The following is a 16,087-nucleotide window of genomic DNA, read 5'->3' as shown; positions in this document are numbered from 1 at the left end:
CAATTTTTGAAATCGTAACCAGATTTCGAAAAATAGAAAAATCTAGAGCTCGATTCATGTAATTTTAAATTAATTATTGAAGTAGAATCACATATATATATATATATATATATATATATATATATATATATATATATTCAAAATTGATTTTTATAAATATTTCATTTAGATGAAAAAAAAAAAATTGATGAAAATTTTGATTATATCTCTGTATTAGAATTTTTCAAAAAAAATTTTTATAGTGAATTTCAAAATTCGAAATATAGAACAATAACGAATCTTTTTACTTTTGTATGAATTTTCTTACATTCGGTTTTTGAAGAAATTCCATTCTAAACATGTTTTTGTGTATAAAATAAATAGAAATGACTTGTTTTGAATGTTTTTGGAGTTTTTTCATGAACCATTTTTTTGGAGAATTTTTTTTTGTTCATGAAATGTCAGGCGGATTGGAGTACCTTGAAAAATGACTTATCACTGCTTATAATTTTTTAAAAATAAACAATGCAGTTGATTCAGAATTACATGTGGCCAAATTTCGAGTCAAAACTGAAAACGTTTTACATTTTTCCTTCCCAATAGAAATTTCAGAGATTTTTTAATTTTTCCTGAATGAGGAAAAAATGTAGTCAAATACATAGAAAAAAAGGATATCTTGGCGCAAATAAAATGCACTATGCAATAAAAACAGAAAATTTCTTGAGACAGGTAAAAATTTTTTTTGGGCGAGTAAGAATATTTTGCTTCAGAAATCCTTATTTTCCGTGTAAGTTTTGAAAATTATGGTTCGATAACGTTCACCCCATCTAGCATAAAATTTCTTTACGTAAAGTTTCAAATCAACCATGTTCATAACTATTAAAATCCTAAAATTTACAAAAAAGTTCTAATCAGTCCTAAATTAGAAGTTCTACAAATCGAACCTTTTTGAATCGAATTTTTGTACACCAGAAAAGACTTAAAATTTAGAACATTTTTTTCAAAAATGTCTTGACTAAACAGAAAAAATTTTTTTCTCACAATTGACGGAACTGATTTGACAAAATATTTAATATGTACACTTTCGTAGCATATACGTAGGATTAATAGTTATTACTTGATAATATAAACATTGTTTCCTAAATCTTAAGTAGAATTAATAACTGGTTAAGAAGCTTAAACTCTTTAAAGTTGTATTGCATAACAGAGTTTAATCTTTAACTTATTTATTTATAGATTAAACATTTTCGATTAATATTGAAAATGTATTCATTAATCCTCTTGTTTGATTTACGAGTCGACTACTCTAAATAATCATGTAATAAACTTTTCAAAGGCACATATTTTTTTTACTTGTATTTAAACTTTATTAATTAGTCCGTTAAAAAATGGAGTTACATAAATCTCATTTTTTCCGCTTTGAAATTTAACAAATAATTTTTTTTGTTATTTCACTGCATTCATTTGGTTGTCAAATTGACTGACGTTGACAAATAACGCAACACTAGTTTCCTATAGCAAATATTGTGCGAGGGTAAACAAATTTGTCAATCCTTGCGTGACCACTTTACAAAACGGAAAGGTTCTAAAGCAACGAGAAACTATGATTTTGGTTATACTGCATCAGTCTGTAGAATTCAAAGAGAATTTTAAATAAAATTTAACAAAAGAAATAAGCAGTAATTTAAATATCTTGGCTTTGAAATTATTTAATCTTGATGAAAAGTTTTTAATAGTTATAAAATGATGTAATTATTATTCAGTACAATGCCCCAGTTAGAAAACTACCTTTTCATAATTTTGATTGTTGCATTGTTTCTATATAACTTGAGCAAAATTTAGCTTATTTGTTTTAATTCGCTCAACTTTTCCCAACTTCTTAGTAGTTTTGCTATTTTTGAGCGGAATTTAAAAAAAAAATGTTCATAATGATAATATATAAGTACAATGAAAAAGAAAAACTTCTGAAACTTCGTTAATAATGATAACAATACAAAAATCTGAAAATCGCCTGACGCAGTTTTTTTAAAATTAACGTTAGAAAAAAAAAAATGTTATTAATTAGTTTAACAATTTAGGGTTTATTAGAAAAAAAAAAACAATTTTTCAAAATTCTTTCGACAATGGTTTCTCTTGAACAAATAAACCGATTTTGACGTTTAGGTCGCATTCGACATAAAATTTTAGAGCTGATAGATTTTAAAATCAATCCGTCGAAAACATGCCTAATTCGAAAAAAAACATTTTTGAAATATCTCAGAATATACTAAAGCGATTATACTCAATTTTTCAGAGATTGATGGAATTAATAAGCCGCTTCAAACCTCACCTCAAAAACTCAAATCAGTTCATCTATTCAAAAGCATGTTTTTCATGAAATGCACGTTTCAAATTTCTATGAATTCTAATCAAACAAAATACATTTCGATAGTGATTTTCAAAAAGGTTCTTATCTTAAGTACTCATGGATAAAAAAAGATTGATCAATAGATTGTATATTTTTGAAATTATGGTGTTTAGTGACATCCGTAAATAAGACGGGCATTCAGGTTTTTTTCACAATTTTCCAATTTTTCCACTCATTATTATTAAGGAATCGACTCAAAATTGTGTTCGTTTTGTTCATCAGCTAATTGTCTTTCAAATGATACAAATTTCGTTCTAATTAAGTATATTTGAACGTGTATAAATATGTTTTTTACATAAGTGAATCAGCTGTGACCGAGTAAGCGTTAATAAAACACATCATTGCTTCACAATTAAGTTGTGCGGATAATTTTAAATAATTACGAGACTAAGCTCTAAATTACTTAATTTATAAATTATCATTAATTGAAGACAAATTTATCAATGAAATTAAAAAAAAATTTACATAATTAATTTAATGACTCGCTCTGTATTTCTAAAGAACAATTAATAATTATCAAATGCAGTGATTAAACATAGATGTACAAAGTAGTTTAAAAGTTAAGACAATAAGAAGGTATAGATTTGTAAAAGTGAACAAGCGTTACCCAACTATGTGTACATATATGCATATATATATACACCATACTAAATTATATTGTACTTTATGTATACGGAGAGACAAATAATTGCGCATACTGAGACGAGGAAACTTAGTCGTACATCCAGCAGCCGCAATATTGCGGACAAGAATATAGTAGTTAGGTACTGGTACTAGTCTGTATATTTGTACTAGTATTATGTAGTTGTAGAGGTTGTAGAGTAGGCTTTCCTTACTATACTTAACTAGTAGTATATACCAGCTATATAACCAGCTTCACGCTACCATACAAAGTAAATTCCGCTTGCAATACTCTGTTCGTTTCTGGAATACGTGAGACACTGCATTGTCTTTCTCTCTGTATGCCCGAATTTCTCTCAGGAAATATACTAAGTTCTATGATGCTCAATAAACGTTGTCCATTTGTCTAGCATTTCTAAATCTCCAATGTGTATATTATTGTTTTGGTCAATTAACTTCCATGTTTCAAGGTAACAAACTTTGATTTATTTATTAGATAATATTGTTTCATGTTATCAAATTATGTAAATAATTCATTAGTGTAACGGAATCAGTCCACCTCCGTTTGAAGGCTTACTCACCCTTTTGGGTATACACGTTGCTCCTTTCCTCCAGATGACATTCTAATCGAATAATATAATCAACTGACTGAAAATGGACATTTATTGAAGGTATGATCAAAAATCCTCATTGTGCATGGTATCTAACCACAGTTACCACGAGTAGGGACTACCTCTGTGGGCCATGACACTTCAACCATCTCAGGAAATGAACCCTGGCCAAAGTGGGCTTGGAGGAGACCCTCGTGGCACCAGTTCCCTATACTGGTGAACAGGTTGCATACAATGGGGAGACACAACCTCGCCTTTACACCCTAAAAAGGGTCCTTTCATTTGTTAACATTCAGTTTTGAACCATCTATTATCCACTTATTCAGTGCCCGATGAATTTGCTGCTTTTTGAGACTGATCACTTTAATTTTATGAGACAAATCAAAGTTGGATTCATGCCATCATATCAATAGATATAAAATGAATCCAGAAAATTTTTATTGTTATTTATTTACTTTTCCACTGTTTAGAAATATGCATGAATTCTATGCTGTTATATCTATAAATATGATAAATTTTAGGTTAGTACAGTGAAAATCATTATAAATAATATAACAGCACATATGAGTATAAAATGCGAAGTGTCAAAATTCGCAGACGAGTATGCCAATAAATGAGTTTCTTATATCCCTTTACAGTAGATATATATCACGGTTTTCATATAAAAATGTTGTTGTAACACATCCTTAGAGGATGTCTCTAACAGGCCAATAGATGGCGCCTTAAAATATTATGTTCCGCATAGATGGTAATAAGGATATGTAATCATAAAAGAGTATAATGACGTCATGTGCACATAAAATATATTTTATGGAATACGTGCTTTGCAAATTCAATTTTGGAACGATAAATGGCGGTTGAGAAGTGGCTAATTCTTGGTCGTAACTATACCATAGTATTATTTTACGATATATACGTGTATTTTACTAAAATAAAAGTATGTAATATGATTGGTTTCGATGCCATACATTACAGGATGAGAAATTTATGGTCAGTTACACTATATGATAGGAACCGTTCTAATGTGGATATGGGATCTATTTCTATGTGACTATTGGAACCATTTCCGTGAGTTAAGAAAACTTTTTCCAGAAATTAGGGCGTATATCCCATAATTCCAAGTAATTATTACCATAACATGATGAACACCTCTAATACCGAATTTTACGTAATCTTGGAATGTCAATAAATATGAGATTAGTATAACAACTGCAGTAACTTAACAAAGTTTTGAGGAAATCTTGCGTTTTAGATGATTTTTCCAAAATTCAACTTTGAAAATTTTGATTGTATGGAATATTGTAAACTATGTCAAAAAAATGATGAATTTGATATGACATTTCCAAAAGTCGCCTATAGTTGATTCTGGAAGTAAATCCTATTTCATAATTTGATACTTTTCTGACTTGTAGCTTAAACAGCTATCATGCAATTCGCAAAAAACCACAATCGGTGCATAGAATAGACAAACTGTCAGTTACTGACTTAACATCCTATTAAACTTTTCATCAAACTGTCAAAGTCAGTTACAGCCTCTTTAATTTTTAATGAAGATCATTGCAATTAATCTGTGGACATGCTGCGAGTTATTCGTCATAATTTTCACGAAAATTGTTGTATGCATGTATATATTTAGTCCAGATGAATATGAGTCACTCGTGTGTTGACATAATCGCCTACGGCTTGTACGTCAATCTCACACCTCGCGTCTTATATTAATTTTAAACTATATGTATAAAATGAAATACTATGAAAAAATAATCTGTAACATTTCTGCAGCAAGGGTTGAACTGACATTTAATTAAAATTTAAACCAGCTGCTAACTGATTTTGATAGTTTGATGAAAAGTTTAATTGGATGATAAATAAGTAACCAGTACTTTGATTATTTAATATCCGTACTGTATCAACCATGTGCTGTAAAATACATTTTATATGCCTGACGTCACTATACTCGAATAATTAGATGTCTTTTTTAGCCGTTTGTACCAACTGTTGTGTTTTAAAGCACCAACCCCTCAAATCGGAGCTGCGAAGCAAAAGTTGCTATGTATTTAACGTCAATTTTACTGCAAATTTTAGATTTCCCAAATTCGTTGTCAAATTGAAGCAGATTGATGGCAATATTTTCGTCAGTCGACGTCATTTTGGCAGCAAAAAGTTGCTGTCAGTTGGTTTTCGGTAGACAAAATTTTGGCCATTTTTGCAAGACATTTGACGTTCATTTGCGACAACAGTTGATACCAAACTGGTCCGAATTTGACGTCAGTTTGCTACCAAGTTGTTATTGAAGTATTCAAAAATGGAGATTACAGAAAAATTTAATTTGTATATTTAGAACAATCATTAATGAAAAAAATTGGTTGACTCAAATCTGATTAATTATTTACTCATATTTTATAAAAAAGTGTAATTTCATGATTAATTAATATATGCCTTGATTATTTCCTTTGGGACAGAAAATTCAGGAAAAACTGTATTTGGAAAAAAGTTTACAATCGGAAACATCCAATTTATATTGACAATCCATAGTAACATATATCTATGTATGTATTGTACTATACATATATTGGTCGGTATATATATATCTACATGATCAATTACTGAGGATATTTAGGATCGTTTGAGGGTATGGGCGTGTGACATGGACCAATTAGTTGAGTCTGTTCCTACATAGTACAATTTTTCCGAGTATCTCTACTATTTTTATTTCATGTTCTTTTTTCATTAGTTAAGGATACAATATATTATAAACTTTTTTTTTATCGTCCATTTTATTCTGCAGATATATATATATGTATATGAATGTTAACATGATATTTTTCGGACGACTTACTATTAATTAATTGCCTTCATTATTTTAAAAAATTAAAATTTTTCCTTTTTTTTAATCGCAATTGAAATGAGGTATAGATTGCAACAGAAGTGGATAATTGTGTATCAGTATATATATTTCATGGTAACACGATTAGTCAATAAAGGAATAATTTCCAATTTTAACTTAATTTACCAAAAATATTTGTTTTAATTACGTATAGTTTATGAAGGAATTATATTCATTTAATGAAATTGAGTTTGAATAACTCAATTTATTGTTATAAATTTTGAATAATATTATATATATTTTTTTTTAATCTATGAGTGGTTGAAATATTCACTTATAAATAATCGACTGACTTTTTGTTACAGGTAATGCTTACTTTTGAAATTTGTGGAGGCTAAACACTATTTTACGTTGGCGCCAACCAAATATATAGACGAGACGGACAGCGGTGGTGGCGGCGAAACGGCAGGGGTAAATTATTTTTGAATTTATAACAAAAAAATCAAGATTAAATACTCAAAACTTTGAAAATTTAAATATTTAGATTCCATCTCTACACGGAGAGAAAATTATGGTAACTGTTCCTAGTATGTTTATGAAATATCCCATACCGTTATGGTAATGATTACTTGGGATTATGGGATATAGACCCATACTTTCGGGGAAAAGTTTCCATAAGTATGGAAACAATTTCTATCATTATGGTAACAGTTTCCATATCGCATGTGAAAGAATCATGGTAATGATTACCATACTCATAGGAATAGTTCCCATAAGCAAATAGTAACCAATCCTATAATCACATTGTAATGGTTCCTAAGTGTATATGGGAATAAGCCTTATATATTATGGTAACTATTCCTATAATATTATTGTAAACATAACCATCATATTATGGTAATCATTCCCATAATGTATGGAAATTATTACCATGAAATTATGGTAACGATTACCATAATATTATGGTAACGATTATCATAATATTATGGGAATAGTTACTATAATAGTATGGGAATGGTGACTATAATACCATGGTAATAATTCCCATAATATTTAGAAATTATAATAATTTTTTTGTAAGAAGCCTTTTTTTTCTTTGTATAATACAAAATGTTACAAAATTTTAAGTATACAAAAAAACGCTTATTACAAAAAAAATTTATTATAATTTCTAAGTATTATGGTAACCATTACCATAATATTATGGTAATCATTACCATAATGTATAGTAATGGTTACTATAATATCATGTTAACCATTACCATAATATTATGGTCACCATTGTCAAAATATTATGGTAATCGTTACTATAATATTATGGTAACCATTACCATAATATATAGTAATGGTTACTATAATATCATGTTAACCATTACCATGATATTATGGTCACCATTACTATAATATTATGGTAACCATTATCATAGTTATATGGTAACGATTACCATAATTCCATAGGAACTATTCCGATACCATATGGGAATTATACCCATAATTATAGGAATGATTACCATAATATATATGGGTGTCGTTCCTATAATCAAAATTTCAAAAAAAACGGTTACCATGCATTATGGGAACCATTCCCATAATATATTATAACTGTTACCATAATTTTCTCTCTGTGTACATTTCGGAAAATTTTAAAAATATTCTGAAGTTTATTTTAAAAAACCGTAGAAATATTTATTAAAAAAGTCTGATAACACTATAAATTTAAATTTGCAACAATATTTCATATATATTTGGCTTTTACCAATAAAAATTGATTATTGTTTGTTCAGGTACTATGGGAGCTGGGGAATGGAGGGCGGAGGAGGGCTACAGGCCACGGACCTCCACCGGCGGCTTATTAAAACGACATCCAGAAGAACTAAAAGTTCTCAAAAATTTTTACAGCCCTTAGAGAATGAATGTTCTGCGGAAGTTTATTCTCTCGATGACGAGAGGTAATTTCATTTTAAATAAAATTCTAGTACGTACATAAATCTTTCTGGTAAATGCACTTTTATATCTTCCTCGTTGTTTAAGTTTACTTAACCTTTTTTTTATCCCTACCAAATACAATTATACTAATCATTTTTCAACCAAATATTGACTCTTACATTATTAAAAAATTTGTTAAAAATTACTTTATCGTGTGAAAAAAATTCGGTCTAAAAATTTTGAAAAAAAAAAATGCATAACCTGTTTGATATTCCGTGACTTTTAATCCAATAAAATATTTTTTCATTTATTAATATATAAATTGATTGAAATTTTCTTCGATGTGTCAATAATATTATTGCGAACACATCAATTAACTGAAAAATTTTAACGAGTTGATTGTACGATTGCAAACGTGAATAGCAATTGCTTGAAAAAAAATTAATGCATTTTTAAACTTATTATGAAACACCGATGCAATTCGGAAATATTTTAAATTACGGCATTTTTCATTGATGATATTTCTCTGTAATATATTTTAATGGAAAACATTGTGTTAAAACTTCTGTAAAAGACTTTTTGACACCCCTGATTCAAAAATCTAATTTGGAATGATTTAATCCATGCCAAAGTATGTATTTATAGGTAGTCAATTTTGCCAACTTTGAATTATTTCTGATCGTGTTTGAATTATTTCAAATTAGGTTTCTCAATCAGGTACCCGCATGAAAATATCATATATGGTAAACATATATTAAAAAATATATGTTACAGATATAAATATATAGGTGATGATACATGAAATCTTATATAGAACTATATATAGATTTTGGCCGCTTTTATTATATTTCTATATATGTTTTCTCTTATATAATTTCATATATTTTCGTATAACCTCAATATATTATTTATATATTTGAAAACTTATAATTTTAATATATTTAAAAATAAATGTTATTTATATATGGAAACAAATAAGAATATATATATAATTCTCTATTATATGCCACGATATATGTATCATGTATTTAACTTTATAAATTTTTGTATATTTTTCGATATATAGAAGCATATAAGTCTCCCCATATATGTAAGAATAAATAAAATATATTCTTTTCTGTCTTCCTCTCTCTGTCATAAGATTCAAACATCGTGTTCAGAATATATATATATATATATGTGCTAGCTTACAAATTTACATATATAATTATCAATATATGTAATACATATATGTGCTAACTTATAAGTTTACATATATGATTATAAATATATATAATACATGTATTGACTTATAAACTTACGTATATAATTAATTATATTAAAATTTAGTATATTATATATAAGAAAATATATGTCGTTTTTAGCTACTTATATGGTCCCATATTGATTATATATTTTTCCATATATATTTATCATATATGGTAGTTTCATGCGGATACCTCCGAGACCTCCAAACATCCCACGGAACCCTTAATTTTCAACAGGATCGCCACCTAAGAAATTCTATAAAAATTATATAGAAAATCGAGACTCAGTTCCCTGAGTTTGAAAACGGCGGGAAATTTCGGTATGGGATTTCTCCGGGTCAACTGTTTTTCAAATTTTTTTATACGAATTTTAAAATGCTTTTTATTAAAATATATCACCAATGAAAAATGTCATAATTGGAAATATTTCCAAATTACATCGGTATTTATCAATCAGCTTGAAATTGTATTGAACTTTTTTTCAGTCAATTGCTATTCACATTTGTAACCGTACAATTAACTCGTTAAAAGTTTTCAGTTAATTAAAGTGTTCGCAATAATATGATTAGCACATCAAAGAACATTTTAATTAATTTATTTATTAACGAATGAATGAAAAAATGCTTTAATGGATTGGATGTAACGGAATAACGAACAGGTCATCAGACATAATTATATCAATTAATAGCAACCCGTTTTTTTTTTTTTTTTATTTACTATTTACAATTGACGTATTTATGATAACTCGAACAACGTTAGTTAACTTGAAAATAGCGGATAGTAACTAATCTAATATATGTTTGGTCGATATTTGTACTATTGACAGTAATTGTTGGAAAACAAGACAGCCCTTGCATGTATGGTTATCTTCTTGCTATGAGACTGAACATTTTGCGCAATGATAAGAGCGATAAATTATTCTAATGTTTATATATACTCGAAATCAATACAATAGATAGTCATGTCACTTTTCGATGCTAAATTTAAAAGTTGTCTATAGAATGGTTATATTATTGTAGAAATGTGCGAATAGTTCGAATTTCGAATTTAATGACTCGAATTATTCCAAAATTTACTTGTAGTTAAAAAATTTTCTCATGAACCGCAATGTTAAATTAGATCAATAGACATCTGTTAAAATCACTTCCCGAGTCAAAAAACAAATTCCGATTTAAGTCTACACTGTGAAAAATTCCCATTACATTTTACTATGGGTGCATTGTAACACCGGACCATAAGAAAACTGGTACAAAATTTACAAGTGTCCCATAGTAAACGTATGCGCATAGGTCCCAATCGTGTTATCTGCGCATACCGTTTACTATGGGATACTTGTAAATTTTGTACCAGTTTTCTTATGGTCCAGGTTACAATGCACCCATAGTAAAATTTGTTGGAAATTTTTCACAGTGTAGAAGTTCTCAATGAGGTTTTCGATGATCAATTTCAAATTTTGAGATTGACAACAGTATAGAAAGTTATCCGAGTTTAGTTTTCAAAAGTGAAGATGAATTTTACCACTTTGAGGACTAAACTGGAATAACAATTTGAATTAAAGCCTTAAAACATTCTGGAATTTTATCCACATTTGAAATTCAAAAGTCTCATTCGACGTATTCTTCCCCTCCCTTTTTCTATTATCTAAAATTTTCCAAAGCCCGAAATATAACTTTTGATTTGTTGAGGATTTTGAGTACTAAAGTAGAGTTACTTTCTGGACGGCAGATAAAACATTAAAGGAATTGAGGCTTTTTAGACTAAACTAGTTGATTTTTGACTTGGGTTGAATCAAAAGTAGTATCAACATTATTATTATATTATAATTATCAATGAAGTATAAATGAAACCCTAAAAGCAAAATGAAAAATGATAGTTCACTGGTATAATAAAATACTTATAAAATTTAAGATCGATTCCCTGGACAACAGCAGGCTTCACTTCCGGCCAGCCCACCTGTCTTGGGATCGGCAAAACACGTGGTAAACGTCAGTTGAGGGCGCAAGACAGCAGCATTGCGTGGCCATGTCTTGTTAAAGACAAGTTGGTGAGTCTGAAACAGGGAAACTATCGTCAAGAGAGTCTGGAAGCATCATTTAACAATTTGAGAAGCGGCACTAGTGTAATTGAGAATGTGGATCAAGAGAACGAGGAGATGGAGAGAAGAAGGTTACGAAGGTGCAGAGGCTTCCGACAATTTACGGAAATGCTCGTTGGAACGTTACTACTTGGGGTTGTTCTACTCATTACACCAGGTACTTTGTAATTACTTACCAATATATACAGTATCAATACACCATTGATTGTAGAACTCGTTATTTTATTTGTTCTGCTGGAAAAATCACAAAATTCACAACTTTTCTTTTACTGGAATTCAATAAATTATGTATTCCTCTTTCCTACTTGTTCATCAACTATTTACTCTTTCTCTTTCTCTTGTGTAATTATTTAATTACCTCGTGCTAATTTAATACCTTAGAGCTGCGTGAGAATTTGTCGAAATATAACAGCAGTTTTAATTATCTATTCTCACTATTCTTCATTCCCTCTACTGAATATATTTCCTTTCTTCCTGTCATTCCCGCATAAATGTTTTAAAAACACTGTGGGAAAGTCAAGGCTTCTAGCACATTTCTTGCAATTTGTACGAAAAAAGAAAAAAACATTGTTTTTCATTAAGCATTTCTCTGTAATTTTTTTTTTAGTTTTAATTCCGTGGGAATTATTTATCAGTTTTAAATAATTCTATTTTTTTAACGGGTTATGAATAAATTAGCTTTTATACATTTTTATAGAAAATGCTGCTCTCTATACAAAAAAATTATTTATGAGTTTAGCCTCTAGTATGCAATGATATAGCATACGTTTTTTTTTCCTTTTTCATAATATTTGACCAAACATATGAATTATAGATTTTGAATTCAAAATTTTTAAAAAAAGAAAAGTTGCGAAACAGAAAAAAAAAGTTATGCTTTACTATATTGCTTATAATTTCTTTCTTCGATGTATTTGAAGGCTTAAAAAGATATTGGATCTATAAAAAATTTTTGGAAAAAGTTTCAAGTCAAATTTCCGCTGATCACCTCTAATTTCTGTTTTTTTGAAATTAATGGCGTCAAAGGGCAAACTATGATAAAATACACGTAGCGGAATGTAATCTGTAAAGAAATACACTTTTTGTATCATATTAGTCTTAGGAAATATTTTTGAAAAAGTTTAAAATTCAAAATTGCTCTGAATTTTCGGAAATTCCGTATTTTCTAAAATTTTAAGGCTTGAAAGGGTAAAGTATGATAAATTATTTCCGGCAGAATCGAAACTATGATGAAATACAAGTTTGTTATCATAGTAGCCATAAAAAAATTTTTGGAAAGTTCAAAATTCGAAGTTGACCCAAATTTATCATAAATTCCGTATTTTTTTGAATTTTGAGCTTTGAAAAGGCGCAATATAATGAAAAATGCTCAGTAGAACTCGATCTACACCGAAATACAAGTTCTTTATTATATTAACCCTATAAAAATTTTTGAAAAAGTTTAAATTTCGAAACTACCCCGAATCGCTCAGAAATTTCTGATTTCCTTGAGTTTTCAGGCGTGAAAAAGCAAGAAACAAGTCAATACACTTAGTGGAACCCAATCTATTAAAGAATATATGTTCTTTATCATATTAGCCTTACACAAATTTTTGAAAAGTTCAAAATTCGAAATTAACCGAAATTACTCATAAATTCCGTATTTTTTTAAACTTTAAGGCTTGGAAGGGCAAAATAAAATAAAATATTCTTACCAAAACCGAAACTATGAAGAAATACAAGTTCTTAATCACATTGACCCTACAAAAAATTTTTTAAAAGTTCAAAATTCAAAATTAACCCACTTTATTTAGAACTTCCGTATTTCCTCAAATTTCAAGGCTTTAAAGAGCAAAATATAATAAAAAACGATCAGCAGAACCGAATCCATGAAGAAATATTCTTTCTTTATTTTTTGAAAATTCAAAATTTACCAAATTCGTCATGAATTTCATATTTGCTTAAATTTCAAGACTTGAAAGAGCAAAATATAATGAAATACGCTTAGCAAAACTGAATTTTTGAAGAAATGCGAGTTCTTTGTCACGTTAACCCTACCATTTTTGAAAAATTCAAAATTAACCCCAATTACTGATAAATTCCATATTTCTTTAAATTTCCCGGCCTGAAAACGCAAATTATACAATAGCATGTACAAAATCTACTCAATAGGGTGATTGAAGAATTTTACCGGCATCCCGACTTCTAAATGACGTTCTATAATTATCAATGTATATATTTTGATATATTTATACTATTGTAGATGATAACAGTAAAAAAAAATATTTTCAGGTCTCTGTCATCAGGATGCAGTTCATATAACAGCTATTTTGGGTGAAAGTGTTGTCTTCAATTGCCATGTTGAGTTTCCCGGTGAGCATCCAGTGCCCTATGTTCTCCAATGGGAGAAGAAGGTAGGCGACACGGTACGATATCGGACGATCAACCTCTCTGCTCTCTATTCGTGAGTTAAATATGGGGGTTTCGTTCATTACTATTATACATCCGCATCTGATATTAATTATTAATTAAATCAAACTATACAATCCTCAATAAAATAACTCAGTAAAATATAGCCAACCAGCGAATTTATCGTCACAATATAAACTAATAAATAAATCAATTGCAAACAATCAGAAGCGAGTGTTGAACGAAACCCCATCAATAAAATTTGTAACGTCGTTGGAATAATGCAATAATTGTGAAGCTCGAATTTATATTTATTTATACTCTATTTAATCGTTATTGATTTTTATTTCATATATTTGTTGACAAATATTTACCACTAGAGCTTCATATTTAGCTTATTTTTATAAATATAGTAAACAAATCTCTTATGTCGGCAAATATTCGCTAAATAATTTATTACTTAATTTCAATTAAATAATTTTTTTTTTCTGAATAATTATTTTTTATTTTGCAAAGTAGAACAAAGAGGGCAGAGCGCGTCTTTTATCGTTTAGTAAATTTAAATTATATATCATTACATATCATTCCTTTTCATTTTTTATATTTTTTATACTAACAATAATTTATTAGAAAAAATTAATCCGATTACTAAGTTTTTTTTTTTTTTTTTGACTTCAGAATTTTTATAATTTTTTACTCTCGAATCTTACTTTTAATTTAGTTAAATTTTTTACGGTCACTATTGCGCGTATTCATATTTTTATATTATATTATTATTACTTCCGGTCTGGTCATTAAATTTTATCTTCATTAAAAAATCGTTCTATATAACTTTTTTTTTTACTGCTAACATAATTTTGACAAGACAAAAAAAAATCCACTTGGATTGAAATTTAATTGTTGTAATTAAAGTTAATTAATTATTAATAATATAATTAAAAAAAAAAAAATTGAACTATGCCTCTGTCTCTCTGGTATCTGGATGGTATTTTGCATGATTTATATTTATTGCTAAAAATTATCGGCTTATTATTTATTTAAATTAATTGCTTTTAAGTAGACATTATTTTAACGCTAAAATTAATTATGGACTCGAGCTCTTTTTTTTTTTTTTTAGTTATTTTAAAAATTTCTCATTTTTAATTTTGCTTTTTGGAATATATATATCAGATAGAATTTTAAAATTAAAAAAAAAAAAAAATTTTAATTGCAGTTATAATTTAGGCGGTTTTTTTAAATTTTCGCGGGAATAAAATTATATTCATATAAATTACAATTACAAGGAAGAAAAAAAAAATTAGTAAGAGATTTAGAAATTTTTTATGTGCGCGCATTTAATTTAGAATAAAAATGTAAAAAAAAAAATTCATAATTGAGGTTTCGTTAAAAAAAAACAACATTTATTGGTCATCCACATCGGTTGTTCTTTCAATCTCGTGTAATTTGGAGATCTAGCTGTTAGTAAGCCGTGCACTTTGAGTATTGGGTAACTAGAGAACTTTGCTGAGAGAAAACCGTAAAAAGGGTTGGGTTATTGTGGGTGGTGAACGTGTTGTAAAAGTAATGCTAGGGATAAAGTATATATACATTCACATATAAACATACATATATATAGACATCGGGTCAGGGGTTAAAAGTGGATCGCAGCATCGCGCACATCCGCTTTTCGCGTACATATATATATATATATATATATATATATATATATATATATATATATATATATATATATATATATATATATATATATATATATATATATATATATATATATATATATATATATATATATATATATATTGCAGTTGCAATGGCCACCGGGCAAACACAGGAATGAATTTTATTTGCGCATCGGTGGTTTTCGGTGGTTTGGGTCAAGCATTTGTGGATGAAAGAGGCAGCCCGCATAAAATTCCGCCGATGTATCTCTTCTAAACGTATCAAACATATATATGTATATATGTATGACGTTGTATACCGGCTGAGTTTGAG

General features: G+C 28.4%; 1 protein-coding gene across 6 annotated transcripts in view; it reads left to right on the top strand.

Moving 5' to 3' along the window:
* The window catches only part of LOC103573632 (protein turtle), an 88,420-nt gene that overhangs the window by 35,150 nt on the left and 37,183 nt on the right, over nucleotides 1-16,087 (top strand). For 4 of the 6 annotated variants that reach the window (XM_053742076.1, XM_053742081.1, XM_053742079.1 and 1 more), the window contains exons 2-5: nucleotides 6,808-6,913; nucleotides 8,227-8,391; nucleotides 11,524-11,867; nucleotides 13,979-14,112. In XM_053742076.1, coding sequence (XP_053598051.1) covers nucleotides 8,246-8,391; nucleotides 11,524-11,867; nucleotides 13,979-14,112 — 624 coding nt within the window. In that variant the 5' untranslated portion in view covers nucleotides 6,808-6,913; nucleotides 8,227-8,245. The remainder of the gene's footprint in view (nucleotides 1-6,807; nucleotides 6,914-8,226; nucleotides 8,392-11,523; nucleotides 11,868-13,978; nucleotides 14,113-16,087) is intronic. The other 2 variants (XM_053742080.1, XM_053742077.1) reach the window with 1 other exon arrangement.

This window comes from Microplitis demolitor, chromosome 9 (genome assembly GCF_026212275.2).
Source record: "Microplitis demolitor isolate Queensland-Clemson2020A chromosome 9, iyMicDemo2.1a, whole genome shotgun sequence".
Classification (NCBI taxonomy): domain Eukaryota; kingdom Metazoa; phylum Arthropoda; class Insecta; order Hymenoptera; family Braconidae; genus Microplitis; species Microplitis demolitor.
This window is presented reverse-complemented; position numbering and strand designations above follow the sequence as displayed.